This window comes from Zeus faber, assembly GCF_960531495.2.
Source record: "Zeus faber genome assembly, chromosome: 1".
In the NCBI taxonomy this organism is placed as follows: Eukaryota; Metazoa; Chordata; class Actinopteri; order Zeiformes; family Zeidae; genus Zeus; species Zeus faber.
Window position 1 is genome coordinate 46,746,228 of NC_137193.1, and position 23,590 is coordinate 46,769,817.

Consider the following 23,590-nt stretch of genomic DNA (forward strand, 5'->3'; position numbering starts at 1 on the left):
CGCATATTTTTAACATTTCTTAAAAAAAAAAAAGTAAAAAAAAGTTTAGCGGCACCTCAATCTCCGCTGACCGCTGCACGATCCGCTGTGAATCTCCGAACCAATAATAACAGTGTGTTTTTATAGTGGATGTATTTATTGTAGTTAAATGAAACAAAAAAAAAACGCTGTGCAAAACATAAGCTTGAAACCGGGAGGTCTGGTCACCGTAATTTAATTCCATGTTTTCACGTCAACCCAGCGTTACTTCATCATTACATCGCTGAACGCGTATAAATACACTGCGCCGCATAGTTGCCAATCCACCTCTCAAAGTATGTTCAAAATACGCCTGTGCTGTGTTGTTGTTGTTACGGTTGTTGTTGGTGTTTGACATCAGGCCACTGGGGGGGGCGATAGTGTGAGCGTTTTCAAGCGTTTTTGCATTCTCGTGTGGACGGAGATATTTTCAAAAACACTGTCGGTGTGGACGGGAATTTGTTTTTAAAACAGAGGGGGAAAAGTACGTTTTTAAAAATGCCGATATATGTGTGGACGAGGCCTAAAATGCAAAGGATTGATCAGTATTCCCTAAGACTCAGCAAAGTATGCAAATGTTTTGAGCATACATTTTTAACAATCGATTTACTTTCTCACTCAGCTGAACTACAGGGAGGTGATCAGATCTGAATTCCGTCCTTGTTGAAGTGGTCAGGACTTGGGTGTGAACAATAAGAATGATATTAGACTGTTGAGTTGGCACTTTTATCACTGATCCTCTTGTCCTCCGATATCTCCCTGTCTCTCCCTGGCTCAGGATGCAGCAATAGATTTGATTTAGTGTTTCCACCAGCACCGTGAGGAGTGAGTCAGTGGAATATGATCCACTTACTCAGCAGAGGGGACAGGGCTATTGGGAAATGCTTTTTTCTTTTTTTTTCTTTTCTTTTTTTCTTTTTTCTTTTTTTTTTTTGGATGAAGATTGATGAAGGTAAACATTGTTCTTGGTTGGTCTTGTCAGGAAGAGGGCTGTGGTGGTCAGATGGCCTATTGAAGCAGCGGTAAATGGCAAAAGCCCAGGTCTTCTCTTTAGCCATTAAGACCTAATGCCAAACAATGGTGGTATTTATCAGGGAGATACCAGGAATGGCAGGATGGTCGTTACCATAACAAAAAGGCCTTTAGGTTTGCATGATTTGTCCTGGATGCAAGCTGTCACCCACAAACTCCGAACACTGTGTTTCTGGGCTCAAAGCAGATGTCCCTGTGTATTTATTTCAAGAACACGCGTTTGTTTGCATCTAATAGAATGACTTGATCCTGCAGTGTTCTGGAGTGTGATGAGTACCGGCTATTGGAGGTTTGATGTATTTACAACCGCATCAGATTCAGATGTCCTTTTGATAGTTATTCAGTCACCAGACTGATAATTATTGTTTAATATCAGACCAACAGAACCTCGCAGGGAAGAAATCTTCTCTTGCGAGGCATGGAATAATGGTGACTCTCCCGTAGCAAATGAACACATACATGTGTAGTCCCATGTGGGACACAGATGACACAGTCTCCATACAGCATTCTAGATTCATGTAATCTTTGTGTGAAACTCTAAAGTGATGAAGTTCAAATGTACATCTTTAGTGAGGCGAGCCACGACCAAAGCAGAAACTATCCCCCTCTCCGCAGCGAAGGATAATTCTTTCCAGCTTCCTCCTGCTGCTCTCTCTTAGGAATGCCTCCCTCGTTCAATCACTAAATGGCTTTCATCTGGAGGAGGTGGATGGAGTCTACTAATCGGGCGCAATGGCTCAGTCTGTCCTGGTCAATAACCGAATATTGAAGAGCAGTAATTTGATGTAGGCTGATATCTGTTTAAGTCCGACTGCGTTTCCACAGTTCAGGGGGTCCATTCCAGTGAGTTGGCAGCGACCTCTCTGATTCTCTGAGAAAATCTCCACCAAACATGGGCTCCATGTAAGGAGCGATGGTGTGTGTTGATTTAATGATCCCAGCGTTGACGAGAGCTCAATCAATTGGAAATGACACGTTTCAAGGGAAGGAAGGTTAGGGTGGGTGACGACATTCGCGGGGGATTGCAGGTGAATAAGATCAAAAAATATCGTGACACGTGAGCTTGTGTGCCACAAATAATTTTATTCTTTTAAGTGAAATGTGTGCTTCATCTCAGCAACAGCGTCAGAGGCAATGAAGGAATTGAGGAGTAATCAAAAATGGAACATCTGCAGCGGTTCTTATCCAAGTGAAACTCAACATTTGTACTTTTCATTCAGTGACCTCATTTCTGCATGTCTGTTATAAGATAAAATGTTATTTTCTCTTGAACGTTTACATTTCTGTTGAAAATATTGAAGCCTAATGATCAGGGTTGATTTACTTGAATCCCTATAGTTTGTATCTAAGTGGGATATTGGCCATTTGGTTGGTAGATGGAGTGCTTAATCGGCTCTAATGGGCATCCTATTAGATGCTAATTTCATTCTATTTACTTAAATGGCCTCTGGTGATCCTGTGATTATGCCGACTGAGTAATTTCTTTAGTGTAATCAAAACTTCTGCCTCAAACTTGACCCATTTCCTCCCTGTCTTCATGCCAAGACGGTAAACACATACACACACCGGTGCCCTATTGAGTTTCTTCAAAGGTGATCTTGTCAGACTCAGGAGCTTAATCAGTGTATACCGGCTCACTGTCTGCCACTGGAAATGGGCAGCACGGATCCATCTGGAACATCTCCAGATGGCACTATTAGGAGCGAGCAGGAGCCCTGGCAAAGCAAGAGGGTCCGTTTTGGCAGCTCCTTCAAAGGTCCGCTGTATGAAGTTGAGCTTTGTGCCGGTGTGTTCGGATGCATCTCCTGTCTGCTCAAGCAGTTGTTGAATGGAGTTTGGGTACCTTGGGATTTTGGTTAATATAACCAATTTCACATGGTTACATTACCATGTTATCGAATGTCCTGCCTTGAGACTATCCTCCATTGAGAGGCCCATTTAGGATGTGATCTCATGTTTGATATCAAACATGTGTCAAAGGGAAAAAAAGTAGTATCCAAACTAAATCCCAGACCATAAACTTAAGAAAATGGAAGTCTGGTTTCAGTATCCATCCCCTTATGTAATTCAATGTATTATATGGAAATGTAAACCCTGTAGTTTTGGATCAGAAGTCCCAAAGACCAAATAGTGTGACAATAACCCTGTGATGACCTACAGAGATCACTGCTTCAGCTGTGGCCATTTGAAAAGTCCCAGTTTCACTCCGTGTGCAAAAGGAGGAAGTTGTCCAGTGGATAGAGACACATTGACATTACATCTGCTAACAGTCTTAATAAGCACACAAGGGGATCTTTCCAGCTGGAGAAAGACTCCCCACCCCCTTCCTCATCTCCTAAAGTATATGTAAACCCTATGGGAGAGGCACAGGAAGCTAATATCTTAGACAGGTGTCTGTGGAAAAAGACTGCAGGATTTAAGCAACATAGCTAAATTTTCTCCTTATGACACTGTACTTAAATTTAAGGAACGTGTGGTGTGGGGATGGTCTGGTTGAGCAGCCACACCTGGCCTTGTCCTATGTGATCGGGTCAGAGCGGCTGCATACCTGTTGCCCGTTGGTTGGTCTAATGAGCAGCAGGTAAAACCGCCATCCCCACACTCACTCAGGATAGGAGCCCTGTCATGACATGTTCGATCTGTTCCTGGCTAATTCCATCCAGCCTCCTCTCTACAATAAACTGGTGTCTACAACCCATCGTCTTCCGTGTCTCTGTGGCGGAGGTCCCTGAAAACGCCACTTGGGTTGCGTGTGGCAGGCAGAACTGCCACATCATGTTATTGTCTTAGTCTTAGAAAATCAGGTCTCTTGCAGCTTTTAGAGATGGGGGGTGGTAGTGGGCGGGTGGGTGTAAGTATGGAAGTGTCAGTCTGCTAAGTGCAAGGTGAATGTTAATGTAAATAGAGCAGGCGCAAAGGGCTTTTCTCACAAAGTATTTACAAGTGTGTGCACTGAGATGAGATGTTACACCCCTGCGCCTAGTAAAATGAATTCAGGCTGCGACTTGGACCACACCAAATGGCTCATGTTTGATATGAAAACACAGGCAGGTTTCTCACATATCTTGCTTTCCCAAGATAATTTAGTCTGATTACTTGTTTTGGGGTTGGACCTTTTGTGTGAAAATGTGTTTTTCCTTAAAGCTGGATTTCACACTCACTTCACTGTTTTCAATGTTATCGTTCTCAGGCGTTTCAAACACGCAGCCTGACTCTATGTCACTCACCGCTCACTCTGCCCAGAGGTTTTTCTATTGTTGTATTGTTCTGCCCTCAGAGCTGCTTATTCTCCTCTTGTTTGGAGATGGGTTGTTTATTTCTCCAAAGCAGAAATCCATTGTGACTCATCTTAATCCTCCTCTACATTCCCAACCTCAGCATGCCGCAGCTCTCTTACTCCACCCTGCAAAGCCACGAATCATTATTGTAATTTAGCAGATCATGAGTAGCCAATTCAAACCCCAATAAAGTTGCATTTGCTTGTCATGGGAACTAACAGCTTTGTTCTCTCTGTTCTGCCCTGACAGAGAGCATCCTAAGGGACAACGAGTTTGAGGTGATGATGCAGATCGACTGTGAAGTCACAAACACCAAGATCCTCCACATCAGGTCTTCCACCATCCCCCCTCTGCTCAGAGTGAACCGCACAGAGACGCTGTACCAGCCGTCCTCCCCTGACAGTCAAACCACATCTCCGGTCGGGGTGCTCATGGGCTCTGCGTGACTTAATTGACCACATGTCAATACAAACTAAAGATAACATCTAAACCAATATTAATCCTACATTTTTATTTTTTTATTCTTGGGGATTTTTAAAACGGCTTGTTCTGATCTTAATTTAATGAATGTGTGGTCTCAAATGTTGTTTTGGGTGAATGTGGGTCTTTGTCAGCCCAGGAAATTAGGTCCAAGTTGTACTAAGTTGATCCAAATGGCACAAGAGTCAGCCAAATTGTTTTCCAGCCATAGTATCGAGGTGTGTGTGTGTGTGTGTGTGTGTGTCTGTGTGTGTGTCTGTGTGTCTGTGTGTCTGTGTGTGTGTGTGTGTGTGTGTGTGTGTGTGTGTGTGTGTGTGTGTGTGTGTGTGTGTGTGTGTGTGTGTGTGTGTGTGTGTTAAAAAAAAAAAAAGGCCCGAAGGTGGCCGCTTGCTACCTCTGTGGTAAGACCGGCTTCACCCTTGAGCCCCGGATGCCTCAGATGCCCCGCACTGGGTTAATTACTGAGCCCAAGGGGACAAATCATTGGACCCTGACTCACCCCCATCACAACAGAACAGCTGTCACCCAGCGACAGCTTTCCTCAAACGTGCCCTTTCTTTGTGGTCGGTAATTGCAGAAAACCTAGCTCTAAAACCTGGTTTAACAATTAGCGTTGTTTTTTTAAGCAAATATAGGTTGTTATTATTATAAACCTATCATGCCCAAAATACAAAACTGACCTGTTGCCTTTAGCTCTGGCGTTAATAAATAGGAAAGAGTTCTGATTTGTTTGTTACTACCAGAATGTAAGGATTTACATTATTTTTCAAGCTCTTGCTCTCTCCCTTGTGGTTGTCCTGTCCTTTTCTCTTGTTTGTTTTGTTTGTTTTGCCTTTAAACTGTAAATGAAGCCATTTTAAGTTCTGGTTTTCTAACTAGATGCCTGACAATATTTGCAGCCGAGAAGGCACACACTCAGGAAGCCAGCTCGCTGTCTCACCACTATGTTGTTGTCGTGGGTTACCGTTCTCTCTCTGTCTATATCTTGGCATTGTTTTGATGAAGAATTTATGTTGTGGGTTTTTTTGGGTCTTTGTTTGCACTCCTCTTTACCCTGTGGCGGGATTTTTTTTAATAGGTTCAACAACTTTATTTGAAGTAATTCTGCCACATTTCCAAAAGTGGCTCTTGGGAAAGAAGTAATACTCAGACGTGTGTATGAATGTTTTCATAAATACAGACTACTGTATTGGAAAGGGTGACATTATGTTGACTGTAAAACTTTCATGACTATCTTTTTAAGGAGAAAACAATTGGTGTACTATTTTAAACACCAAAGATTATGTTCCATCATCTCAAAATGCCAAGGCCCTTTACAGCCAAAGCTGGTTTAAACCATACCCACCCCTCCACCATTGTCCACTGACGCAATAGAACTTTTATTTCATTTTTGACATTTGCTAACGAGCATTTACCTATACTGAAGATACTTTTTCTCAAGTCTTTAACACAGCAACATATCTACGTCACACAATTAGCCAAATAGTGAATTTTCTGCTCAAAACCACATTTTGTTCATTTAATACCAACTCTACATTTTAAAATGCAAAAAAAAGTATGTACACTATCAAAACACTGCAAACCTGACTCAATATCAAATCATTCTTTCAAAACACTCGCACATGTTTTCCTTCCATGTTTTCCTTCCAAAAGGAACATAGTCATCGCACTACGACTTTCAAAATACAAACAGTTAATGGCATGACAAGAACCGCATTACTTTCCATGTTTCACTTCTACCTGCATACAATAGACAATAATACAATAATCCATTGTTTTTTATAATTCAGTTTCCTTGTACTGTAAACCACTACGTGTTTTGGTTGAGTGATGGAACACACTATCTAAAAGTGAATGAGTCATCTTTATTTAATAGAATGCGCAGTAGAAAAAAAATGTGACAGAATTGCTGCAATAAAAGCTTTATTAGCAACATGAAATTACTGCCAGTGATCAACAAAAAACCCAACATACGTTTGGTTCCAAATGTGGAAAAATACACAAACACAGTAAAAAAAAAAAAAAAAAAAAAACAAGGCACAGAGGGGAAGAAAAAAACAGAAGAAATGCGCAGTCCTGTTCTAATCGATACGATCTTCAGCATTTGGCCGCATGTTTTCATCCACATCACATCTCGTGTCGTCTTCCTCTCCCTCGTCCAGGCATTGTTTTCTGTGTTGTTCTGTATCCACATTGAGCAAGATCATTCAAGAAAGTCCCCCTTTTTACTGAAAACATCCATGTCATTGAAAGAACTTCAACGACTATCTCAGATCGTAAATGGAATCTGCTGTTGGTCTATTTACACAACTTAAATCCGCTGTTGCTCAATGATTCAAGGATCTGTTCATTCAAACATGCTTATCAGCGGTTTCTGTGGAGCTTTTGAGCTGCTGCTGTTGCAGAGGTAGAGGCTTTATACTATAAGGTTTTGAACATTAGGTTTTCATATCCAGCATGCTGTGTGCAAACATTTGTAAATAAGACAAAAATCCATCATTTTGGTATTTGGTAAGCTTGTATAAAGATGTAAAATGTAAGCATATTAGAAACATTAATTGACTACATATTCTGTGAAAACAACATGAATTGTGTTGATGGTATGGGCCACAACAGACTGATGTTGTGCTAATTGTCTTTAGAGTTTTGAAAATGTGACTACAAGTTCAAGTTCAAGAGATTATTTGTCACATACATTACAGATTGGACAAAGGGATTTTAGGGTTTGTAAAAAAAAAAAAAAAAAGCTAAGGACTTCAATTTAAGACTTGAGATAAAAATGTGGCCTTATGAGAGAAACTTCACTCAAATGGTGAAAAAATAAATATTTGATTATGGGTAGAATGGATGTATTTTAAAGGATCTGTCGGCATAAATCAGTTCAGTGACTACGTGTTGAAATGAAATTTTGGCAACCATTCCAATCATGTTTGCTTGCTTGAATGGGAACCTTGTTTTCTTTACTAATGGTTGGGGAAAGGGAATTCACTTGGGGATTGTGTTGATGCTCCAAATGGAGTTGTCCTTCATGGTTTTAAGTCGAAGGTTCTTGTACATGTGTTTGATGTATTTGATGATGTTTTTGTTTGAAATTACAAAATGTCAAAATAAAACACTGGATTTACCTAAAATGCTACCATGGCCATTTTTTGCCATATGGCATGGCTGATCATCATTACAAACTGTGGATTGTGACTTCTCATATTGAACAGTAACCAAGAGATAGGAGTGAAATGACTCCTGTGTAGTTCTGTTCTTGTGGTTGTATTTTGTATCTGGTGGCCTTTCCTCTTGACAGTATTCTTACTGGTTTACTGCTCATATGGTGTTATCACGCCCACTTTGGTTTCACCAAAAATGAAGGCAACAAAAGGACAGTTCTACTTCTTTTCAGACCTTTATTGCAGTCTCTTCAAAAACAGTACAATCTGATATGGAAGGAGTAAGTGCTTTCACAAGAGGCCAACAGCGATCTGTGATCGCACCACAAAGATATCACCACACAGATGGACCTATGTGGCATACTGTATGTGCAAAGAAAAAACAACAAAAAAAAAGTAATACAAAAACATGTAAAAAAAAAAATAAGTGTATACAACAGAATATGGAGTACATTTTTGGTGGTGACTCCACGGACTTAAAATTGCAGATGATTTATTGATGTGGCATTCATTTGACCAAAGCTTTAAGGTGGGCTGGTGGCATGTTTCTACATTCATGTTTCTCAAAATGATTTATAGTACAATATATACAACTGAATGGGAGCTTTCCAAATATTTATTTTGTTACTTCTACCTACGGAACAATTTCTTTAAAGCCTGCATTTTCCTCACAGCTGTCTGTGAAAGCAAACATGGACTGATCTACAATCCACAAGAATTACTTTGCTTTACACAGGTTCATCTAGTATTCACAATATAGAATGATATAACGTTTGTTTATATAGACCAGAGATGTCTCCTGAAGAAGGCTGTACAATGCAAACACAATGTATTTACTTGTCTCTAGTCTATAGAATCAAAGTATACTGTATATCATATTACTTTTTTTTTTTTATTACAGATACAAATAAATCCTCACTAGGGGTCTACGTATGCAAACGTAATGTTGTACGTGACTTGGTGCCCGTTGTCCCACGCATAGAGCAAACCCTCCTTGGGGTTGTAGTCGATCTGCGTAGTGTACCTGTAGTTGTTGGTGAAGGGCATTCTGGGAACCATCTGCGTGTTGGTGTGCGTGTCAAAGGCGTATGCCAGGTGGGCGTCTCGGCGCTCGTAGCTGTCCACGGCGTACAGGACACCGCACACCATGAAGCAGTTTCCATAGTGGTTCCGCCGGAGCCCGGTTCTCCAGGTGCTCTCCCTGTCCATACTGAGATCCGTGGGGTTGAGCCGGGACAGAATGATGACTTCCTGCAGGAAGCCCTCCTCGTCCAGCGCCGGGTAGACCACCCACAGGCCGCTCTCGTCCGCGGCAAAGTCGATGTTGGAGTGGCCGTGCCATTCCCAGGGCGACGACGACTCCTCGAACACGATGTTGTGCAGCATGGTCCAGGCGGCCACTTGCCGCAGCCGCAGGTCGAACTTGATGATGTCACGGGAGAAGGCGCGGTTGTAGTAGAAGGCCCCATTGTAGACCACGTGGCCCGTGCCGATCCAGTTGTAAGGAAGCTTGTAGGAGTTGGTGAAACGTCCTGGGAAACGTGAGAACGTGAGATTACTTATAGGAAAGAGGAGGGAGAACTTCTGTTCATTAAGACATCGTCACTGGCTCTCACCGTGCTTGAAGATCTCCATGTTCTTAAACTCCAGCAGGTTGTTTCCATAGTGGTGGTTTGTCACGTAAATTTTGTCATCTTTTGACTTTGGGTCTTTCATCCACGCTCCCTCGTTCCGGCCATATTTGTTGTGAGTTACTGGTTCTGAGATCCCAGCCAACGTGTCCTTACACTCCCCTGAGAAAGAGTCAAATATTTACAGGAAAAGGATTTAGTTTCTCTTTTAACAGTGTCGAGATCTGAGACAAATATTTGTGAACGGTTCTTACAAATTGTTATTAGCTCATTGGCCAAGCTTGGCCTCCAAAATATGAATCCTAAACTGCCACATAAGATGAATTTAACTCACTTTAATGTGACTTTCCAGACATGGCTATTGTACCAATTTTAAAAAAACTTTGGAATACATCAACACCTCCTATATTTACTGTAGGGCTAGGTGATGTGTGGTTGTGGTGTGGGTATGGTGTGATGAGCAGCCACTCTTGACCTGGATCTAGGTGATTGGGTCAGAGTGGCTGCATACCTGTTGGTTGGTCTAACAAGCAACAGGTTAAAACCCCCATCCTCCAACACACACACTCAGGATAGGAGCCCTGTCATGACATGTGTCTATCTGCTCCTGGCTAATTGCAGCTGGCCCACTCTCCACAATAAACTGGTGTTTACAACCCCCCCGTCTTCTGTGTCTTCTGTGTCTTTGTGTCGGAGCGCCCTGAAAACGCCACTTTGGTAACGTAACTGGCGCCTGAACAGGGAAGGGGACAGGGAAGGGACACAGAAGGGCCATCCAAAGACGTCCTGGAGCCACCAGCAGTTCAACAGGCGGGCCCCAGCACCAACCCTCTCCCGATTGGCAGCAGCAGCATCCAGGGGGTCTGGCGGAGGACCAGGGGAGAAGCAGGCGCAGCAACCGCCACAGGTTACCGCTGGCAGCTAGCTTCTCCGCACAGCAGCCATCGCTGGGACCATCCAGCAGCCCATTTTTTTTGGGACATTTGTTTATTAAGGTATGGAAACCCTGTGTCAGAGTCCTGTGTTTTAGCATTTTAGATATTGTAACCCTATGTCAGTCTGTATTTTAGGCTTGTTCTGTTTACTGCTTGGGGGAGTTGGCTTCGGCCAGGTAGTCTCCCGGGCCTCAGTTTGGTGTCGGGTATGGTGTGGTGAGCAGCCACACCTGACCTGGAACTAGGTGATTGGGATCAGCGTGGATACCTGTTGGTTGGTCTAACGAGCAACAGGTTAAAACTCCCATCCCCACACTCACTCAGGATACACGCCTGTGTCATGACATGTTCTATCTGCTTCTGGGCTAATTCCAGCTGGCCCACTCGCTACAATAAACTTGTGTTTACATCCCCCCCATCTTCTGTGTCTCTGTCCCGGAAACTGCCACCGTGATGTATCATTATCTTTCTTATTTTTCCACAATAATGGCATCCAATGATATGTTTACCTTTCAAATACAAATCACACTCTAGTGGCATTTATTTTACACTTTAATCTGGACAAAGTCCATTGCTGTCCTTTTTGAAACAGCAGAAATGTGCAATTGTTAGACTCATTCAAAGAAATTCATTAAATGGGAAAAAATACAGCAAGGTGGTATTGGGAAAGCAAACTGACTCACCAGCTTTCTGTAGAGTGGGCTCTTCATTCTGTTGCATCGGAATCGACTCTCTATTACTTTGCTCTGGTTCCACAGCTCCCCACTCCTTTCTCTCCTCCTCCCATCTGATTTCTAACTTTGTTTTTGGTTTGACAGGGACGGTCTGCCTGGTCGTGGTGGTCGGCGTTGAAGTCGTGGTTGTGGTTGTGGTTATCGCTGTGGCCAAGGGTGGAATGATAGAGGACAGGGAAGCACTGAGCGTTTGTGCTCCAGGGGCGACGGTCGACCAAGCAAACAAGTTGGATTCAGCTTTTTGCTCTTCAGTTAAGATCGGTTCTTGAGCATTTTGTGGAATTGAACTGGCGCCCACAGTAGTTTGCATTTTGTCAAGTGTTCCCGTGGGTTTTGGTGGTTCCAAAGTAGATGTTTTCACCTTGCTGACTGGTGTCTTGGGTGTTGTCAGCACATTGAGTGTTTCCTCTGTGGCTGGCGGTGCAGAGGTTGTGGTGGCGCTCATGGTGGGTTTGCTTGGTTCCATGGTGGTTCCAAGGCCTGGGTTGCTGGTCACCGTGGGAACTGGTTTGATCGTGAGAGGGATTGGGCCATTAGTGGTTTTGATCACGTTTGGCCCAGTGGTCTGTATGACCTGAGAATTAGTGCCGGCTTCCCTGTTTCCATGCGTGGCTTCCGATGGTCTTGCTGTGACGCTCCCTGTTGGTAACAGTGTAGTCTTTACACCTTCTGCCACCGTCCTTCCATCACCAATGAACATGTCCTGGATTCCTACGTCGGGCTGTGTTTGTTTGGGTTTTGGTGTGTCACTTGTCTTTTCCACGCCGCCCATAGGGTCTGAGATCTCGGGTGGAGATCTTCGAGCTCCTGCCCTCATCCTGGGACTGGGGGGTGGTGTCCTGTGCTGGAGGAGCTGCTCCTCGATGAACAGATTAATAGGACCTTCACCGCTGAAGCCATGATACTCAAAGACTGAAACGGAGAGGAAAAAGTAGAGAACACATCATCATACAATTATTTCAACAATCTGACAAGTGTTATAATAGTTGTGTTTTATAACTGTTTAAGAAAAGGACATTTATGAATCTTCCGTTCCACAGATAGTAGTAAGTGACACAAAGTACCCAGCCTAGTCAAACAGCTCATTTCAGTTTGCTTTGAATTTAAATAGATTGTATTGATATAATGCAGTGTAGGGAAGCATCATTTTTAGTTTGTCATTTTCCTTGTGATCTCTATAGAATATGACTATAAAACATCAAATAAATGTATTGTTTATTATCTAATGTCCTTGTCTACTTGATGGAAGGATCAGTTTGCTTGATAGTTCATTGAATTGGTGGACTGGATTTTTGGTATTTGGACTTACAGTTCTCGCCAGGGTCGCCATCATCTGCCACCATTGGATCAGGTTCGGATTTATAAAAAGTCATTCCTCGGATAATCATGCCATTAGGGCCACTTTTCACCACCTTAGGAGGCTGCTGCTTAGTTTCCTCTCTGGGAGTGGACAGATGAGTGTGAGCAGCAACATCGTCCTTAAGGAGAGCATCAGGCTCACCAACAAACTTCTCATCATATCTCTCCTATGAGAGGAAAGGAAAATAAAACACATCTTAAGTGCAAGAAAAACAACACTGTTTTCCTGATAACATGTAACGAAAGGTTAATATCAATTTCATCCCTTTTTGATGAGCTGTCAAGCGGCACTTCAGTGAATTGGGGGTTGCCATGAAATGCCTCACACCAGAACATTAACGTCAATAAGCTTTTCCGATGCTGCAAAGGTATATTTCCCTAATTTCACAGGAGCTAGGCTAGCTGATCCACCTCTACTATGCATTGAGTGAACACAGTTACTGTGCAGGTAGCATGTCTCTATCTGTGTACTGGACACAAGGATGAAATTGGTATCAACCTTCTCGTCTGCAGATTGTGTCAAAAAATGTGAGTCTATTCTCTATGTGAGTGAGTCTGTCCTCGTTTGTGATCATTTTCAATCGGTTGGCAATTCTGACTTACAGCAACATATTTGCATGTTGGATCATGTGCATGTTACATTCAATTCCTGGCTCTCCAGTTTACATAGGGACTACTACAAGTCATGAATTAGGAGTTATGAATCCGGGCCCGCAGAGCCAGGTGTGAATGACTTGATCGAGGTCGGCACATGTCACCAAAGTCCACTGTGATGTAAAAAACAAAAAAACAAAACTCAACTGGGCCTTGCCAAGCGTCCCAATTACCTCAATAAGTTAATGGTTATCATATACTCTTGGGCCTCAGATATGGAAAAAAGCACTTCATTGTTCATTTGGTTTTAGAAGCCGTTCAACAAGATGTGAGACTCGGTTAACATGCTTTTTTTTTGCCCTACTGAGAGGTGATTCAGTTTCTATTTAAGACACTTTTTTTTTATATATATAAATAGTTTTACCAATATTTTTTAAGATTTTTCACAACATGACCTAACATGATCCATTATTAGGATTATACTGTTTGTGCCCCAGCAGAAAACAAACCATCACCAATGACTGGCGATTGCATCACCTTTTGGACCACTGGGTTTTGGATTTAATAACCCCTTTCAGCGGACACGGACATTGACCTCACATGGATCTACTCACATCTGGATTGCGGTAGGCTGCTGCACTCTCACTCATCTCACTGAGTCTCTTCTTCTTGTCCTGGCGCTGGTGGTGGGAAGGTGTGGCGGGGCGGTCCGTCTCCTGAGCCTCAGCGAGGGGACTGGTCTTCGGCTGGACCTCGTCTCCACTGCGGTCTACAGACACCGCCTAATGACACAAGACATTGGTATTCATGTTTCACGGAACGTTCAACACTGTGTTGAGCAGACGCACCAATAAGGCACATTAAAGAACGTGACCAAATTGATCATACCGTTCACAGTGAGACATGGCAACCTGATGTTTATGGTTCGAGAGAGCAATCCTGATATGACCAAGGACTGTGTTTTACGGAACTTCTCCTAACGCACAGAACTCTTTCGATCACAGCGTGCCCCATGAGAGACGAACATGAGGTAAAACCTATCAAGGTCTTAAATGTGTCTTATTGCCAAACATGCTGTTTTCCATTAGAGCCATGGGCATACCCACTGACCTGGAGACCAATTCTCACCCCATTGACAAATGAGCCCAGTAGATTGCGAAAGACCTGTTTTTCCTGCATGGCACTTCTAGATTTTACAATTCATATTCCACTCTGAATCCATACGACCAACCCAGGGCTCTTAACCACGGCAGTACCTTTTCAATGTTCTCCACCCGGTCCAGGAGCTTACTGGTGATGGAGTGCAGCTTCAGAAGCTCCATGCCATAGAAAGACCCTTCCAGCAGGTCGACGACGGTGGAGAGCTGGAATGACCAAAGAATATTCTTTAATAAAACGGGTGTATCCATTCACGATAGGAAATGTGTATCCAATGCAGTATCCAAATCCATTTCGGAGAGAAACGACTCGCACGGGGGGGGGGGGGGGGGGCATATGAACCGGAGGCTGTTGAGGGTGGAACATCACCTTCACGTTTTCTCTCACAGCCTCTTTAAGTTTGTTCAGCCTCAACTCCGCTTCGCACGGGTTGACGGCAGAGGGGGGAGCGCTGCAGGCGCACTTGCACCCCGGGCCCGAGGAGACCGCCTCCACGGTGTAGGAGTCGTGCGGCGCGGCGCCGCCCTCCGCCGCCTGTCGGCAGGAGCTCCGGCTCAGGGGTCTGACAACACATTGACACCGACAGTCAGAGCCTTCCGAGAGGGCTTTCACTTTGTCATAATCACCCAGAAGCTACAAAAAGAAGAGGAGGCATGTGTTTTGGGACCACGCATAATCACATTTTTAAATAGTATGAGAATTTGAAAGACATGAAAAAAATAAAATGCATCAAATCCAAGCACCAGAAAGATTGAGCTGTGCAGCCTACCTGAAATAGAATGTGTTCCTGTGCATAAGCGGCTTCTTGCAGAATTTCACTTCCCTCACTTTGGTCACTGTGCGTCCCATGTCCAGACCAGTTCCTCGGTGCAGCTGCGCACCATGGAAGGAGCGTCAGGCACATTGCGGAGAAAACGCACATTTTCTCCATATTTTGCAAAAGATGAAATGTTATATATCTAACTTAGCAGGCACAGCCTGTCACTATTTAATTTAGCTGGACTTGTGATTACATTGCCTCACTTTAACTACAAAGCCAAACAAATGCAATCAACAAGAAGGTCAGTGCAGGTTCCCATCTCCTGTTTATCTACAGCATGTCCACTCAGCCGCTGCATGTCCCAGTATGAAGTCCCGCTCAGATCTGCTGCTGCTGGGGGGCGGACCAACACCAAGGAGGAGTGCAACTTCTAAAAGAAACGGTTTTTTTTTTTCTTCCCCCCACCACAGAAAGAAAGCAGCTTTCTCTGGGCTATATCAAGAACCTGTAAATCTGTGTCGTTAAAATACATTTTTATTTTAGAATTGTATTATTAAAAAATATATATACACAATACAATTACCATTCATTTTCTGTTATTCTGTATTTGGACAATTACGTTGGAATCCACTGGCCCAAAATAAAATTGATGAGAAGGTCCAAACGTCCCAGTGCCCCCGCTGCTCTCTAGCGGCAGAAACATGCAATGCAAGACCGGTACATCAAATCAAGTTCTGATCGCCAGGTTTATTTACATCATAAGGCACAATTCTTTGATGTTCTGATTTCCTTGAGTGATTTTATTTTGTCCGTTTCTTGAAATATAAAAAACAAACACAGATTTCAAAATGTAAATTCTATGATATGCTTTTTTTTTTTTTTTTTTAAATAGGTTATTTTTCCATTGTAGAAAACAAAAAAAAAACACCTTTTGTATGTCAATTTTGCAACCCAGGCAATGTCGGTTCCTATAATTTATAACTTTTCATAGCACAAACTCGCTGAACTACACTATTGAGAAACTTAGCACTCTACTGCAGCTTCTCACTGTGCTAAGTTCCTCAATTGTAAAGCACTCTGTGAGGCTGTGCTCTGAACAGTTCTAAATGACAGGAACCAACCATTTTAAAAAGCCTTGGGTCGTACAGTAACATTACACCATTTCATTATCAAAAAAACCCAGAGATCATTTTCTGAGTTCAAATTACCTACGCATGTTTTAAAATCACCAGTAGGCTAAATGATTAAAGTGCCCAACTCAACCTTATTTAGGTCAAATTTCCAAGTTCAAGGTAAGGTTTCCCTTTAATATGCAGACATTTAAAAATGTTTTTATATGTGACATATCTTAGTGCACAGCGCAACTCTTTAGTGTCCGCTTTTAATCAATATTCATGGCATCCCTAGACTAATCAAGCGACCCCGAGGATGACAGCAGTAGTTCTGTGTGGCACTTGACAGACAGGTGAGTGTGGTGTTAAGAGATTCTAACAAGGCCGCTTTATGCCCCTCAACATCCATTATGCTCTACTCTCTCCTCTCTGACCACAGGGAGAATGAGGTGAGAGATGCGACTCCACAGGCCGCTGTACTTATCAAGGTCCATCCTGTCGAACGCAATGGAACTGCCGGAGGAGAGGAACTTTTTCTTGAGGTGGTCGTCCACCATCTCCTCCACAGCACTCAAACCCAACTGGGCAGGAAGCTCCTCTTCTTCTCCCAGGAGGACTGTGAAGATCAGAGAAGTCTTTTTGTAGGCAGCGTTCTCGTGGTCGCAGTAGCGATAGAAGATGAGGGTGGAGCCCGGAGGCAGCTCCTCAAAGCGGTGGATGACGGCTACGGGCTTGTCCCCTTCAAAGGCTCCCCGCAGCTGGCTGTCAATGTCCAGCTTGACCTGGTCACTGTCCTGGTGGGCTTTACTGGCTCCGTCGATGTGCAGGACAGAGGCGTTGAGGGCTGAGGAGAAGGCAGAAGCCAGGCCCTGAGCCAGGCAGAGCAGTGTCCTCTCAGCCCGACGTCCTGCGGTCAGGATGAGGCTGACTGGCTCTGTGGGCTGAGCGTTTTCCAAGTGCTTTTCCAGGTGAATTCTGCTCCTTCTCCATAGCTCAGAGCGCTGGTTGGGGAACCGAGTTTTGGAAATTTCAAGCTCTCTGAAGAAGATTTCGACTTGCTGCATGTTGTTCATCTCTCCCGGAGATTGAATCTGGAGGAGGTAGTGAACCAACATGGCGAAAAGTCCCACGATGACAAATGGCATCCAGTATTTCACATTTCCTGTAGAGCATAGGATACAATGTTACATGGTTTCAAGAAATGGTAAAATTATCCATCTCTAAGTTAGTGTTGATACTGGGTTATGTAGCTGTGTACGTACACATACACAAAAAAGTGATGGAACGGAATAGAGTTGTCTGCTTAATAGGCAGGTTTTGGCGATGGCATTATGTGATTTGTGGCGCTTAATAAATGAGTCACTGTTTATACAGGTACTCCCACTTATACAGGAGGCACTACAATATAATTCTGACCTCGTAGACAAGAATTAATTGGGACCAATCTTGTGGAAACACACACACACACACACACACACACACACACACACACACACACACACACACACACACACACACACACACACACACACACACACACACACACACACACACACACACACACACACACTTCTCCTTTCCTCTCCTTGACTGCTATAACCATCACAGGAAAAGACCACGTGCCATAATTGCGGTCCCAATTTTCGTCAACTTAATTTGCCATGTTTTGTCAAATACATGTTGTCATCTGATGTTTCTATGTTTAGGTTTTGTCAAGTACATGTTTGTTTTATGTTTATTTGTCTCACCCGTGGTGATTCTTCTCCTCTTGGAGTAGTTATAATGCTTACTTGTTTATTGATCAAATCATGGTAAGATCATTCACCAAGAGGGGGATTTGTGGCAGTCATGTATGACAGAAAAGCTGTGTCCTTGTCCTCCCTCAGGTCACCCAAAGGACAGAGTTAATGCAAGCATTTCTTGATGATTAATAAAGAGTGGCATTGCAGGTTGAGAATTTGAACTGCACTTGCAGATTAACCCAGTCTTGGATGCAATGGCATGCAAATACCCTGTGTTGTATGCCAAGCACGCTGACACCACAGGTAAAACAAACAAACAAACAAACAAATAAACTAGTCTTGGATGCAATGGCATGCAAATACCCTGTGTTGAATGCCAAACATGCTGACAGCACAGGTAAAATAAACAAACAAATAAACTAGTATCTACCGTCTCCAGCACCAACGTCTGCAATATTTGCAAACATTTGCTGTCCATTATTTGGTTCTCCATCTTGCACAGCTGTGGGTCTTTGCAATTCATCATCATTTCCGTTGTCCAGCATAAGGGTCGCATCGTCCTCTGGTGAAATCCCTCCTACAGTGGAGTCTTTTTCTAATTGAGATGGGGAATAAATGATTTATTCTGTGCAATATTGTATACAGTTCTAGATGTTTGTGAATGACAACATGTGAATTTTAAGTGACACTGAGGAACTGTGGAGGGACAAGATACTTTACTTCTGCAGTTTAATTATTAAACTCACTGGAGGACTCATCAGGTTTCCCAGGTGGCCCACTGCTCCACGGTATCACACCACTGTTTTCCCCATCACCTTTCTCACTATCCAGTGGAATGGAAACATTCTTCCTCATGTCTTTTTTGATGTCGGAAACTGTGTTTCCTGTAGCATTGTGTTTTGTGCCTGTAGGTTGATCAGTTGATTCGTATGAGTTATATATAATAATAATCAAAATGCAAACATGCACAAATAAGTAATGGAATTCCATTTCCCCATCCTCATTTTCTAACTGACTGAGTTGTCAACAAGTTGGTTTTGGCTACGCTTTTCTAATATGATTTGTGGCTGTCAATAAAAGAATCAATACTTATTAAAGGATTTTTTCTAATCACCCATAAACATATAATATTCACACAAATAGCGGTATGTAATAGATAATAATATAACAATTATTTAATATATAACTATATCACATGATATAAAAGCATAGGAATATGATTACCTCGAATCTGTGCAGTAACCTCTGCAATAGAAGGTTCTGCAGTTGTCTCTTCAGATGAAGACCCAATCATCTCTGCATCGCTACATCTTCTCTGGATTTCTTTCTCAAAGAGTCCCTGCGGAGATGGACTTTGCAGGGATGTTGCATGTTCTTTTTGATCATCTGTTGTCTCCGAGAGTGAGGCATGTTTTTCCACCTCTCTGTCATTTCCTGAGCCCGAATTCTCTGTTGCTTCTTTAAGTTGAGCAGTGTCTGTGAAAACAGAGTAGTCATGAGTTATGGGATTGGAAACATTGGATGTTTACAGAGTAACAGCTATCCCCATTCCAGAACTCTTTCAAACTAAATTTAAACAGATTTTTTCCATATCATTGTGCACTCACTGCAATGCATTTGCCTGGTCAAAATTCAAATCAGAATGGCTTTGTTTTGTTCCGAGTAGGGCTAACACAGGCCTGGTAAATTATCATCTGAGCAACAGAAAAAAACGCAAATGTAATGAAAAAAAACAGAAAATTTCATTTAATAGAATAATAGAACACTATTCAATGTTTCCCACAGAATCTTCTCATTGAAATGGCAAATAAATGTTTTTTTCTGTGCAATATTATATAAAGTTCCAGATGTATTGTTTGTTCAAACTCACTGGAGGACTCATCGGGTTTCCCATGTGGCCCACTGCTCCTCGGTATCACACCACTGTTTTCACTATCTCCTTTCTCACTATCCAGAGGAATGGTAACATTCTTCCTTGTGTCTTTTTTGATGCCAGAAACTGTGGTTTCAGGCCTTTCTGTAGAATTCTCTGTTGCTCCTGTAAGTTGATCAGTGTCTGTGAAGATAAGAGTATACAGGTACTCCTCACTTAATGACAGAGTTCCGTTCCTAGGACCAGGTGGTTAAGCGAATTGGTCGATAAGCGAGGACCCGTGTTATTTCACGGTACGGGGGCGTGGCCATTGCAAACACTAGTGTAGTGAATACTGACAGACTGCGGGAACGACACTGAGACTTTGTGGCTACGAGATTCTAAGCTCTCAATAAAAGAATCAATATTTATGATGAATTTGTACATCCAGAAAACACATAATACTCACACATAGGGCAGTATATAATGTTATAATACAACAACTACTTACTATACAAGTTTATCACATCGTAGGGATCAAGCATGGGGATATGATTACCTCCAGTCTGTGCAATAACCTCTGGATAAGAAGGTTCTGTGGTTGTCTGTTCAGATGTGGGCCCAATCATCTCAGCATCGCTACATCTTCTCTGCATTTCTTTCGCAAAGAGTCCCTGGGGAGATGGACTTTGCAGGAATGTTGTGTGTTCTTTTAGATCATTTGTCATTGCTGAGAATGAGGCCTGTTCCACCTCTCGGCCATCCCCTGAGCCTATATGAGCCGTTGTTTTTTTAAGTTGAGCAGTGTCTGTGAAAACAGAGTCGTTCTTATGAGTTATTGGATTGAAAACATTGGATGTTTACAGAGTAACAGCTATCCCCATTCTAGAACTCTTTTAAACTAAATTGGAACTGATTTCTTCCTTTTCATTGTGCACCCACCCACTGCAATGCATTTGCCTGGTCAGAATTCAAACCAGAATGGCTTTGGTTCGTTATAAGAAGGGGCTAACATGGGGCTGATAAATTGACTGTCATATAGGTTTTGTCAATTGCAACAATCTATAGAGAAAAGATACACATATAGTAAACCTATGCCACTATGATCTCCTCCATGAATGAGAGCATATATCACACTGTTCAGATAGATAGATAGACAGATAGATAGTTCAGCATACTCCCTGGGCAAAGATTGGTTCTACATCTGCTCCCCAGGCGCCGCTATATGGCAGCCCACTGCTCCTACGTCAGTTACTGGGATGGGTAAAATGCGTAGAAATGTCTTTCGTTGCCTCAGTACTTGTACTCTGTGCAATGACAATAAGTTTAATCTAATCTAATGTAGACAGACCAAGTAAATGATGAAAATAAAGCAAATACATTTCCTCAACTTTAGCTTCAATAACACTTACAAGTGGAGTGTTGACCTTTTGACAATGTCTGTCTCTTTATTTGTGATTATGGAGTGTGGAGATGGATCTATACCGTAGGTGTAATTTACATTAAAAAAAAGAGATTACAAAAGAAGTGGAAACGGATCCAATATGTACAGACAAAATGTTTAACTATAACTTTGTAATGGACTATCCTTTCGGTGCTCTTCTATTACTTTCTGAGTGAGATCCACCTCTCTTTCCTTGGTCATAGCAAATGCTGTAACCATACTCAATTTGTTTAAGATGGTTTCTCCCTCCTCTGTGTCTGATTAAAAAAAAAAGACGTTCTTAAATTATGACAACGACTCTCAGATATGTTTTTTTGTTGTTTTCATATATTAGGCATCACGTGGTTGGTCCTTTATTACAGTACCTGTCATGTCATTAATGGTCTTGGCGTCTTTTTCTGCCATATCTGTTGATAGGCGATAAAATCTGGACATTCAACGCTGGACAGAAACAAAGGTGTTTAAGGGTTGACATTGGTTTATTTATTTAGCCGAGATGTTATCCATCTATCTATCTATCTATCTATCTATCTATCTATCTATCTATCTATCTATCTATCTATCTATCTATACTGCTTATGGCCAGATGCTACTCATGACCATCCACAACTGTACTATTGAGCTAATGCTAAAAATGCTAAAAACAACTCAAGGCAACAAAGGCTAAGTAATATATGAACAGGCAAGGTACAGCACAGCACTAGCGCTACCATCTAATTTATCTTTAGGGGGGAAATAGGAATTATATGTAATAACTTGTACCAAAACTTGTCATTTGGGGCTGCGCTCGGCTACATTGTTAGCTTTCCTAACGGTGCAAATGGTATTTACCGACCGTCAAGCTAAAACGCTAACCTTAGCAAAACAGAGCAAAGATCTCAAACCTCTTGACCCTAAAGCCTTCCGCGGATCTGAAACGTCCACGTTTAATGTGGGATATTAATCTCTTCTTACCACAGGTCGATCTGTTATGACATTAGCCTGGAAGCGCACCCAGGTCTGCCTCACGCTGCTGACAGCTCACGCAACCTTTGCCCGGAATCTTTCTTTGTCAGCCACGTTTCCGTCGGACCATGACACGACGATGTCGCTTCCCCGCAGACCGGAAGTATCAAATAAAAACACAGAATTCTCAAATCTCATGCAGTATACGTACATATCAAACTATTTAAATACAGTTTCATACATTTGAACTTTCAGCAACGGCGGGCACTAATGCAGTGAATGGGCGGACGAAGTCTTCAATGTGAAGTTTGCCGCTTTTTACCGGGTGGTGCCGAAATCGAGCCGAAGCTCCGGGGCATTGTTAAACGGACACAGCGACATCTAGTGGTTGTCGCGAGTTATGGTAGCCACTGCGTCTAGAGACTGGAGGAAGCTCAGCCACAACGGCCCATTAAATCTCATTTGTGCACAATAAAAACCTATAAGAAAGCTTTGTGTTTTCATTTTGATCTTCTGTAAGGTTAACCTCCAACCATACGGATGGGAGGTTGACCACCTTGGCTTCCTGGTGCGGCCAGGTGGACTGCCGCAGAAGGCCAGCCCCTCCTCCCCTGCTCGCCGTGTCCCCGGTCGACACTGTGGAGTCCTCCAGTTTCCTGGGCACCACAACCGCTCAGGACCTCCAGTTAAGCATCAGCTCCCTCATAAAGAAGGCCCAGCAGAGGATGTACTTCCTGCGGAAGCTGAAGAAATTCGATCTGCCACTGGCAATGATGGCGCACTTTAACACCCCCATCGTTGAGTCCATCCTGACCTCCTCCATCAACGTCTGTTTTTTGCTGCTGCCACTGCTAGGGACAAGGGCAGGCTGCAGCGGGTCATTCGGTCTGTGGAGAGGGTGATCGGCTGCAACCTTCCTTCCCTCCAGGACCTTGAGGCAGGCGGAGGAGTGGCTGGCCCTTCCCGCCCCCGGACACCACTTATTTCAGACTCTGCCATCAACCATCAGGACCAAAACTTCACACCACAAGAACAGTTTCTTCCCCATGGGACCGAGGCTCACCAACAGGCACCCTGCCCCCATTGACTCTGATTAATGAACAACACCCCAACAGAGGCACACACGCACACGCACGCGCACTCACACACACACACACACACACACACACACGCACGCACGCACGCACGCACGCACGCAGGCACACACACACACACACACACACACACACACTTCCTCTCCTGTACTGCTACAACTATCACACAAAGAGTAAAGTGTATTCATATTTATCCATCTGTACAATACTGTATATCCACCTATATTGTATTTTATTTTAATTATACCCATAACAATACTA

General features: G+C 43.0%; 3 protein-coding genes across 5 annotated transcripts in view; 1 reads left to right on the forward strand and 2 right to left on the reverse strand.

Moving 5' to 3' along the window:
* atf6 (activating transcription factor 6) overlaps positions 1 to 8,052 on the forward strand; it is a 37,235-nt gene extending 29,183 nt beyond the window's left edge. Inside the window, exon 16 of the mRNA XM_080008569.1 lies at positions 4,578 to 8,052. Within this exon, the coding sequence (XP_079864695.1) occupies positions 4,578 to 4,774 (197 nt within the window). The 3' untranslated portion in view covers positions 4,775 to 8,052. The remainder of the gene's footprint in view (positions 1 to 4,577) is intronic.
* Positions 8,053 to 8,192: 140 nt separating this feature from the next.
* olfml2ba (olfactomedin-like 2Ba) lies at positions 8,193 to 15,477 on the reverse strand. 2 transcript variants are annotated; one of them, XM_080008523.1, is made up of 8 exons: positions 15,150 to 15,477; positions 14,750 to 14,942; positions 14,479 to 14,586; positions 13,837 to 14,004; positions 12,579 to 12,795; positions 11,219 to 12,181; positions 9,586 to 9,762; positions 8,193 to 9,501 (listed from the first exon to the last, which is right to left on the reverse strand). In XM_080008523.1, exons 1-8 carry the CDS (start codon positions 15,227 to 15,229, stop codon positions 8,888 to 8,890), a joined length of 2,520 nt encoding a protein of 839 aa, XP_079864649.1. In that variant the 5' UTR covers positions 15,230 to 15,477; the 3' UTR covers positions 8,193 to 8,887. The 2 variants fall into 2 exon arrangements, with proteins under 2 accessions (XP_079864649.1, XP_079864648.1); XM_080008522.1 differs by having other exon boundaries at positions 14,750 to 15,013.
* A 390-nt stretch (positions 15,478 to 15,867) lies between these two features.
* LOC307234339 (uncharacterized protein) lies at positions 15,868 to 22,381 on the reverse strand. Of its 2 annotated transcripts, XM_080006024.1 has the most exons (8): positions 22,245 to 22,381; positions 21,656 to 21,731; positions 20,406 to 20,654; positions 19,865 to 20,050; positions 19,219 to 19,470; positions 18,741 to 18,899; positions 18,425 to 18,589; positions 15,868 to 17,414 (listed from the first exon to the last, which is right to left on the reverse strand). In XM_080006024.1, exons 2-8 carry the CDS (start codon positions 21,723 to 21,725, stop codon positions 16,651 to 16,653), a joined length of 1,845 nt encoding a protein of 614 aa, XP_079862150.1. In that variant the 5' UTR covers positions 21,726 to 21,731; positions 22,245 to 22,381; the 3' UTR covers positions 15,868 to 16,650. The 2 variants fall into 2 exon arrangements, with proteins under 2 accessions (XP_079862150.1, XP_079862151.1); XM_080006025.1 differs by lacking the exon at positions 21,656 to 21,731.
* Between the last annotated feature and the right edge of the window lie 1,209 nt (positions 22,382 to 23,590).